Consider the following 10,333-nt stretch of genomic DNA (forward strand, 5'->3'; position numbering starts at 1 on the left):
GATCCCACTTATTCCTTATTCACGTCACCTTGCTTCTTAAAGATTTACTGTGGCTCATGCCAACAGATAGTACTTCCCTCAAGACTGATAGATCAAGGTTGATCAGGAGATTTCACCAGTGTGCATAAACAGAGCAAATCAAATTGACAGTTGGTTCATTTTGTGCTGCCGTCATTCTTATTTACAGGACTAAACTTTTCAAAGCAGAAGGTGCTGAAATTCAGGCCTGCTGAGAAGACCCACGTGGCCCAATCAGATGAGGTATGCCAGAGCAGGCTGCCTTCCTCATCTGTTTGTAAGTGGCTGTTTTCAGTTGTCTCTTCTCCCTCTCAGGAAATGACACTTTGTACTTGGGCAGGAATGCTCTTTCATGCAAGCAGAAAAGGAACATGTCTGAAAGATGCAACTTCAGACTGAAAGTCAAGGTAAGCCAAGGTAAACTTCGTGTGAAATGCAACCCCTGTGTGCTTCCCATTAATAATGACAAATAGCTGAATAGCCTTCCACTGTCACCTCATTTAGCTTTTTCACAGAGGGATAGAGTACACCTGCCCCTTCTTCTTCTTCTTCTTCTTCTTCTTCTTCTTCTTCTTCTTCTTCTTCTTCTTCTTCTTCTTCTTTTTCTTCTTCTTCTTCTTCTTCTTCTTCTTCTTCCTCCTCCTCCTCCTCCTCTTCCTCTTCTTCTTCTTCTTCTCCTCCTCCTCCTCCTCCTCTTCTTCTTCTACATTTGTCTTCCTTCAGTAAGGAGAGGAATCTTGTTTTTTTTTAATTTTTATTTTATTGGACTTCTACCCCACCCATCTAGACCAAAGGTCTACTCTGGGCAGCATTACAAATTTAAAAACAGTGAAAAACCAATAAATATATACTATAAATCCAAGATGGCAAAATGTGAATTTAAGATACAGCAGGAGGGAAAACCTACCCAAACAACTTTTCTTCTTAATACACCCAGAGAGGGAGCCAGGCGGATCTCCACGGGCAGGTTGTTCCAGAGGCGAGGGGCCACTGCCGAGAAGGCCCGGTTCCTTGTCTTTTCCTTCTGGACCTCCCTTGGCGTTAGGCCCCTCAGCCGCCCAGCCTGGCTGGAACGAGTGACTCTCGCAGAATTGGGTGGTAGGAGGCACTCTGCCAGATATCGTCCTAAACCATCTAGGGCTTTATATATCACCATTAAGACTTTGAAATCAATGCAGAAGCTAATGGGCAGCCAATGCAAGGTGGCCAGCGCGAGGGAAATATGTTGGTACCTTTTCACCCCTGTAAGAAGTCTGGTCGCCGTATTCTGCACCATCTGGAGTTTCTGCGTCAGTCTCAAAGGAAGCCCCATGTAGAGCGCATTACAGTAGTCTGATCTCGAGACTACTATCTTGTGGAGGGCCAGCTAGGTAAGCATATTAAGTATCTTACGCTTACGTGCCTTTCAGCTTCTAGGTCTCAGGGTGCCACCTGAAGTCTCAGGGAATCACTGCTTTTCCACGTCTCTAGGCAGGGAGACCAGTTTCAGGGGCAAGCAAACTGTAGGAGGAAATAGTTTGATCTCTGTGCTTGATTTTTATATGTCAGCCGACTGTCATGCCAGGATTTTAAAGCCTGCTGATGCCAAAAACCTTGGTACCACCCAGCTGATGCCACATAGACTCACTCTCTCATACACACACACAGGCTCAGTGTGAAGATGTATGCGCAGAGGTATGTTGCTTCAGGAGGAAAAATGGCCCCAAGTTCATACACCTATTGTCTTCCTCCCCATGCTCTCCTTTCAATTCTGGCTTTTAAGTGTGCTTGTCATGCCATTTGCAGCAAAGAAAAAGCTAAGCCTAATGTATACCCACAACCCCTTGCAACAGCCATGCAAACACTGGGGGGAAACAACTCTTCCCTCCTTATCTGACATCCTCTGTGACATCTTAAAGGGCTACTGCTGTTACACTACAAGTCCCTACGTCCTACTCTCAGGTTTGAACTTCAAAATCTCCAGGAATGGGGTGCTGCAGACCTAGCACCTCTAATGTTGCTATACCATCTTTAATTTGCAGAAAGGCTGGTTATAGTCTATGAGCAGATACTCTCACCCACCAGATGAAATAGGTTATAGTAAAGGTGGGCAAGGGAATTTGCCATGGTTTGGTAAAAGCAATGCCACTGCAACTCCTACATCCTAGGCACGATAGTTGGGCTCTTGCATTCACATGAGGAGCAGGGAGTGATTTCAGCCAACTCCTCCTTCCATTAACACCCCTCCACAGCAGAGAGATGTGACCTGGAGTGGAGATGTCCTGCAGATATATGGAACAAAGGAGTATGACAAGGCTGTGTATTGTCCCCTGGCTTATTTAACTTATATGCAGAATACATCATGCGGAAGGCTGGACTGGAGGAATCCCAAGCCGGAATTACGATTGCCGGAAGAAATATCAACAACTTCCGATATGCAGATGATACCACTCTGATGGCAGAAAGTGAGGAGGAATTAAAGAACCTCGTAATGAGGGTGAAAGAGGAGAGTGCAAAAAACGGTCTGAAGCTCAACATAAAAAAAAAACTAAGATCATGGCCACTGGCCCCATCACCTCCTGGGAAATAGAAGGGGAAGATATGGAGGCAATCACAGATTTTACTTTCTTGGGCTCTATGATCACTGCAGATGGAGACAGCAGCCACGAAATTAAAAGAGGCCTGCTTCTTGGAAGGAAAGCGATGACAAACCTAGACAGCATCTTAGACAGTTTCAATATATTATGGCTAATGGCCAGAGATTGTGGAAGTCATCATCCAACAACACCCAAAGGGCACCCAGTGGCTGATCTTGCTCCACCCTATCACCATAGCCCCTGCCATAGCACAATCACCCCCAGCCACCGGAAACAGACGATTGGAGAAAGGGAGTGGGTTGCAGAGAAAACAGGGGAGGAGAGGGCACCCGCTTTAATGCCGGGTTCTCTTTTGCTATTGACAACAAACAAATGATGGTCTCCTGCTGTCTATACATAACGGGATGAAAATGATCAGTGTGACATGGATTTCACTTGTAATATTTCCAGATAGGTAGCACCTGTTAGATGGAGGTTATTTGTATTTATTTATTTATTTTATTTATTTATTTAATTTATATGCCGCCCACTCTACCCAAAGGTCTCTGGGCGGCTCACAACAACCAAAATTCAGTGCAGTAAAACAAAATGATTAAAATACAGTTAAAATACAATTAAAATACAATTAAAAATACAATTAAAATTGCCATCATTAAGACCCACAGTTAATGTTATTTCAATTAAAAGCCTTCTGGAACAGGAAGGTTTTGACCTGGCGCCGAAATATCATCAGTGTCGGCGCCAGGCGAATTTCAGTTGGGAGGGCGTTCCATAGTCTGGGGGCAGCTGCCGAGAAGGCCCTTTGTCTACAAGCCATCCCTCTTACCTCCTTGAGGGATGGCTCTTTCAAAAGGGCCCCCTGGCTAGATCTTAACAGCCTGGTAGGCTCATATGGAAGGAGGCGGTCCTTCAAGTATCCAGGGCCCAAGCCGTTTAGGGCTTTATATGTCAAAACAAGCACTTTGAATTGGGCCCGGACAGCAACTGGTAACCAGTGTAAATTATACAGAATCGGCTTGATGTGCTCTCTGGCGGCCCCACCACTCACCAGCCGCGCAGCTCGATTCTGGACCAGTTGCAGTCGCCGGACCGTCTTCAAAGGCAGCCCCACGTAGAGCGCATTGCAATAATCAATACGAGATGTTACCAGTGCATGTGTAACTGTCATGAGACTCCGCTCGTCCAGGTAGGGCCGTAGCTGGTATAATTTCCGCAGCTGGAGGAAGGCGCCCCTGGCCACCGAGTCCACCTGGGCTTCCAGTGTTAGACTGGGGTCCAGGAGCACCCCCAAGCTGCGGACCCTGTCCCTTAGGGGGAGTGTAACCCCATTCAGGACAGGGAAGTGGCCCTCCAACCTGTCCGGCGAAGCACCCACTAACAGCACTTCCGTCTTGTCTGGATTGAGTTTCAATTTATTAACCCTCATCCAGTCCATTATCAGGTCCAGACACGAGTTCAGCACAGAAACCGCCTCACCTGGATTGGTGGAAAACGAGAGGTAGAGCTGAGTATCGTCAGCATATTGCTGACTCCTCAACCCAAACCTCCTGATGACCTCTCCCAGCGGTTTCATGTAGATGTTAAACAGCATGGGGGACAGTATCGAGCCCTGAGGAACCCCATGACATAAATGCCATGGGGCAGAGCAACTGTCCCCCAGCACAACCCTCTGGATACGGTCAGCTAGGAAGGAGCGGAACCACCGTAAAACAGTGCCCCCAACTCCTAACCCAGCCAGCCTATCCAGAAGGACACCATGGTCGATGGTGTCGAAAGCCGCTGAGAGGTCCAGGAGTATCAACAGGGTCACACTCCCCCTGTCTCTCTCCCGGCAAAGGTCATCATACAGGGCGACCAAGGCTGTCTCTGTACCAAAACCCGGCCTGAAACCCGATTGAAATGGATCCAGAAAATCCTTATACTTATATCTCTGGGGATACGAATATGAATAGCTGCACTACAGGTGCAAGGCCCATTCCCTCTTCCCAGAAACCGCCGGGCCACTCACCAGTTGCCACACAATGCTGGGGTCCATCGTTGTCATGCCAATCCAGGAAGGAGCCTGGCCAGCATTTCCCCACCTTGCCACGTAGCCAACCACTCATCAGCAGAGCAGGGAGGCTCCCTGTCCTGCCTCCTTGCCAGAGTGGTCAGTTGTGTGAGGAAGCAGGGAAGCGCCAGCCAGGCTCCTTCCTGGATTCCTACGACATTGACGATAAAGGACCCCACACGGTGTGGCGACCGGTTCGGGGGTGGGGGAGGAAATGGGCCTCTGTGGCACCTGGGGTGCCACTATTTGGATTCGTATCCCCAGGCATACAAACATGAATAACCCATGTGTACTCATTTCTGTTTCTACCCCATCATCCCATAAAATATTGAAGGCCAGTATAAAACCAACTGTTCTCTGTTTTAAAATATATTCACAACACAGGGAGGGAGAAGAAAGTGAATCATGCTCAGTTCCCAGTGAAATTAAAAGGATTAACTTGTCCCATTGATTTGAATGGGACTTGATGAAAAGCATGACTCACAATCTCTAGTCCAGGGCCAATATGTTAAGTATTCTGCGTTATTATATACATAAAGATGCCTGAGCTTCAGTGACAGATCCAGACAAGCATCGATATCCCTGCTGCTTGTTTACTGAAAGCATTCCTCCCCACATGCTGGCTTTCTGTATTAGCCACAGAACGGCCTGGTTTTCAAAGTATGGATAAATCTGTAATGTCTCTTAAAGCGCAAAGCTGCTCATTGCCTGCTTCTTCCTGCTTGAATCCCTGCTCAATTGCCTTCCTGCCTCCAGGCCATCTGTCTGGGCCGGCGGCTGTGTGAAGGAGTATGACGCAGGCTGCTCAGCCTGCCCTATGTGATAAGAAGGCCCTCGTCATCTCTTCCACACACACCACAGTTAAATAGTCGCCTCAAGTGAGTAATCAAGGCTGCTTGAAGGTCATGAGCTGCTTGGCAGTTTGCCGGGGAGGGCTTGCTTGGCCCATTCAGAATGCGATTCATAGGAATGGTTTGCTCTGACGAGGAAGCCCCTCCTTTAAAACAACTGCCATGCATCACCACAGCCATTCTGGTTAAGTCGAGAAGCCACGCTTGCATGGTATGTTGCAGGCAGACATGTGAGGCATACCAGTCAGCCTGAGCCATGACACGCTCAAGGGACCTTGCCCTGGTTCATTGTGAAGTCTGTATTATTTTGGGTGAAAAGGGGAGCAGAATCCTCAGACGTGAATTTAACTTTGGTCCTTTAAAAAAAATGTTTCCAAAAGGTAATGGTGTCTCCATATGTTAACACTGGTAAAGCCACACGGTGCCTCCAATGAGAGAAAGTCCCACGCTATTTTTAAAGGAGAAGAGTCGCTTCCCACACCCCTTTCTGTCCAATCAGATGCATGAAAAACACAAAGGGATTTCCTCCATGCAGATGCTCACATTGTGGAGAATCTGGAAATGGGCAAAGGGAGAGCGATTAAGAGGGGAATCGCCGGATGACATATGGTGAAGAAGAGGGGCACCCTCGGATTATTTGTGGTGGACTGGGACCAAAACAGACCCCCCCCCCATTTTTATCACAATGACCACATTACATCGATAGAGGTATGGAAATTAATATGCACACTACTAACCCACTGACTTCAATGGGAATCACCTTTTTATTTAAGAGAACTCTATATATAGTGACACAATAGTATGACATCGCTATCTACAGGATCAATATCTGCCAATTCACTTATCCGCTGGCTGAAAATACTAAATACCACCCCCGCCCCCCGAAATACCTATTTATACGTATTTCCAGGGTGTATGTACCAGAACTGGCCAGAGACCATTCAATGTATAGCGTTCGATACTTCTGTGTTTTTCAGCTTCCATGCAGGGCTTGCAACTGATCTCCCACAGATACCAGAGTCCTGCTGTGTATATAATTTAGATCTATAATTTATTTGCTGCCTTTCTCCTGAGAAGAGAGACCCACTGAAGTCAATTAGATTTCAGCCTAATTTCATGCAGCATCGCACCCTTATGCATCAAATTATTTAACACATTAAGAGCCCCTATTTATTTACATTTGGGTTTCTTATATATTTATATCTGGGTAGGAGAGATTGAATTTGCCCCTGTCCTTTTCAAAAATGCCTCTGAACAAAGGAGATAACCATTTCTGTAGCACAGAATGGGGAACATGCAGTGCATGCCCTTCATACAGCCTCGAGGGGGGCAGGTGTGGCCCCTCAGTGCCCCTAGAGGTCCACAGCCCCCCAGATTTCATTATTTGAAAAGGAAATTGCTCAGAAAATACCTCCACGTTCTCTAGGTGTGGTGGGGCCTATTCTATGAAGTTTTCTGGGCTACCAAGCTCTCCTGCTGCCTCTCCGATTATTATTTTTTTAAAAAAAAAATTAGCCACCAGAGGGCACATAGGGCCATCTGATCTTTCTTTCTTTCTTTCTTTCTTTCTTTCTTTCTTTCTTTCTTTCTTTCTTTCTTTCTTTCTTTCTTTATTTATTTATTTATTTATTTATTTATTTATTTATTTATTTATTTAAAATATTATAAACCCATCTTTCTCCTTAAAAATGGGCCAAGGTGGTTTGCATCACTGAAAAACATGATTTAAAACTTTAAAAAAAGCACAATGAGCATACAAAGGTGGGTTATGTAATTAAAACACAAAATTTAAAGCTAAAAAGAATGAGTGCAAAAAGGCAGCTTATTGTTGTGCATAGAGGTTGCTGTCCCCTTGTGTCCTCTAGGTAATGTGGAGCCAATTTATCTCTGCTTCATAGAGATCACTGGGATGTTGAAGCCATCCAAAGTTATTGGTCGGTCTGTTTGAATTTCCCTCCCTGAGGAGCTGCACCCTTGAAGAACGCATATATCTGTGAAAGAGACATTGTGGTGCCACCTCACAGAAGTAGATAAAGAATGTCTTGCAGCTCATCCTATTTCACAGGGTTGGAAGTAAAGGAAGATTGATTTGCTATTCCCAGCTTTTATTCAAAGAATTCAAGACTACAGATGTGATTCTGCCCCCTTTTTTCTTACCCTCAGAGCAAACTGTGAGGTAATTTAAGCTGACAGATGGTGACAAGCCTTCTTCTTTATTCGTCTCAGGGTGTTTCACAATTTAAAATTATGGACATGTATGAAATATAGATAAAGTTCAAATAAATTTAAAATGATTAGTCTATTTTTGACCTAAAGTGTTGTGCTGGTGACAAGACAAAGTCACCCAGCAAGGTTGATGGTTGAATGAGGATTTGAACCTTCCACACCAGCATTCTTTATGTGAATTAAATACGGGGCTGTATCCATGTCAGGTATTTAAATCTCTCTGTTTGGTTATCTGTTTTTTTTTAAAAAACAGCTGCTTTGAAAATGACATTTAGTTTGGATCTTTAAAAAAATTATATCAATTTTAGTGAAGCTATCCAGCTAGCTTCACTTATAGATAATTATAATATAATAATTATAATATATGCAATATCTATACTTAGTGAAGCTGACTGGATAGCTCAGTGGTTTAAGTATCTGGCTGTGGAGTCAAAGGTTGGGAGTTCGATTCCTCACTGAGCCTCCTGTGGTTAGAACCAGCCTGTATGGTGTTGGGCAAGCTGCAGAGTCCCAAGATGCCCCCAAAGGAAGGCAATGGCAAACCACTTCAGAAAAGGATCACCGTAAGTCAGAAATTACTTGAGTGCAGATAATTAGGCTGACTAGATAGCTCAGTGGTTTAAGCAGAAGTTGGGAGTTCAATTCCCCATTGGAGCCAGCTTTGTGTGGCCTTGGACAAGCTGCACCATCCCATGGCAATCTCTCTACCTGGAAAACCCTGAAAAGGGTCAACACAAGTCAGAATTGAAACAAGGAGAAGGTTTTTGTAAAGTAATTTTTGACCAATACATTGCTGGCTTCAAAAAAAGTTTATATGAAAATTCATCTTTTAAGTACAGAAAAACTAAACAGTATCTGTACTTCAAACGCCATGGTTATATTTTGTTCTTTTGCAATTGAAATGTATGCTAAACGCTGCAATTCTATGTGCCTTTTGAAAATATTAATAAATCAAAAGTATATCCAACAATAGTTTTCCTAAATTATGACACCATTTTGTTTCACTGTGCGCTAAAATTATTAAATATGTTTTAAGGTAATCATCTGAAAAAAATAAAAGACAGAAAGCTACTTTCCTTCCCCAAATTGAGAAGCGTGACACATTCTTCTATTGAATGCAGCTTCACAATTTTCTTGAGATATTTTGATTACGTAGGAGGAATATTATTTCCAAAAAGGCCTTGCACTGTTTTTTGGTGAAGAAATTAACATACTGTTCTGTTTGAAGCTGGGGAAATGGAGGAGTAGAAGAATCAAAGTTGTTTTTCTTGCTTCCCCTTTTTTTACCGTAAAAAAACTACCACCACAACCGCAAAACAAAACACCACCAATTTCTCCCGACCTTACTCTCCTGAAATCGGCCTTTCAAAGTTACCAGAATGTCAAACGGCAACTAACGTTGTTTTCTTTAGAAGCCTATCTATGTATTATCATCATCACTTTATCAGTTGGAGGAAAAATCCCTCACTTGATGTTTTACTGTCTTCCTGGTTTGGCATATGGTAGGAAAGCAAGAAATCAGATCAAAAGTGTTATGCTAACCTTCAGTGCTGTTGTTCGAAGCTTTCTCTGATGACATCTTTTCAAAGACCGTTTTGCCACCTTTTGCTTCTGGGCCTTTCACGGGAATGATGGAATGACTCCCAGGCTGATTTTTAAATGCCGGTGCTCGCAAACTTCTTTCCATTTCTGCTTCCTGTGAGAAGACATTAAGGGGATGTGTATTAAAAGCTATCAGTAGGAAACACATGTGCTTGTTGGAGGGAGGAGGATATGAAGAGGTGAGAGAGGCAGCAATGGGGTTCCATTACATGATTGATGTTTTCCAATTTGCTTCAGGGTAAATCTCTGTAACATTGCAGAGGGTTACAAATGTACATTTGCAGCCAGTTTGCATTTCAACACCGAGAATTGCTGGGTGGCTGCCGCAGTTCTCATTTGGCATTTCTTCAAGCGTCCCACCCTGTCTTTCCAGCAGGGCACCATGAACGCAAACAGAGGTCACAAGAAAAAGGATTGCAATGTGTGCGTATGTGTGTTACAGCTGCTTTAACATCACATGTAGGCACTAGTGTAACAGAGGAATAACTTATGGATGCCTCACATCAAAATTTCATAAAGAAGAAATGGGCAAGAAACTTCCACCCAAGCCACTAAAGCAGTGGTTCCCAACCTTGAGTCCACAGATGTTCTTGAACAAAAGCTTTAAGAAGCCTTCACCAGTAGCTCTGCCGCCCAGGATTTCTTGAAGTTGTAGTCTAAGAACATCTAGGGACCCAATGGTTGGGAACTAGAAATGGGCATGAAACTGGGTACAGAGGTTTGTGCCAGATCATCAGGCCAGCACCACAGATGCTGTGTATTCCCTTCCCCCCCCCAGCTGGATCACCTCTCACCAGCTGGGGCACAATGCTCATTCCTTCCTCTGCCTCCTCCAGCAGCAGCCCACTCAAAGGAAGTACTGCAGGAATCTCTGCCCCACCTCCTCTTCTGAGTGGATGGCTGCCAGAGGAAGCAGAGGAAGGAAGCACGTGCTCCTGCTGGGACTGGGTGAACACTCAAAGAGGAGGAGAAGGAAAGGGAGCACCAGCTTGTGAGTGGGGGATCCAGCT

General features: G+C 44.6%; 1 protein-coding gene across 1 annotated transcript in view; it reads right to left on the reverse strand.

Annotated features, from left to right (window-relative positions):
* Positions 1-9,371, reverse strand: part of XIRP2 (xin actin binding repeat containing 2) — a 107,117-nt gene extending 97,746 nt beyond the window's left edge. The window contains exon 1 of the mRNA XM_078394556.1: positions 9,264-9,371. Within this exon, the coding sequence (XP_078250682.1) occupies positions 9,264-9,300 (37 nt within the window). The 5' untranslated portion in view covers positions 9,301-9,371. The remainder of the gene's footprint in view (positions 1-9,263) is intronic.
* Between the last annotated feature and the right edge of the window lie 962 nt (positions 9,372-10,333).

The sequence above is a fragment of the Pogona vitticeps genome, chromosome 1, assembly GCF_051106095.1.
Source record: "Pogona vitticeps strain Pit_001003342236 chromosome 1, PviZW2.1, whole genome shotgun sequence".
Taxonomy (NCBI): Eukaryota; Metazoa; Chordata; class Lepidosauria; order Squamata; family Agamidae; genus Pogona; species Pogona vitticeps.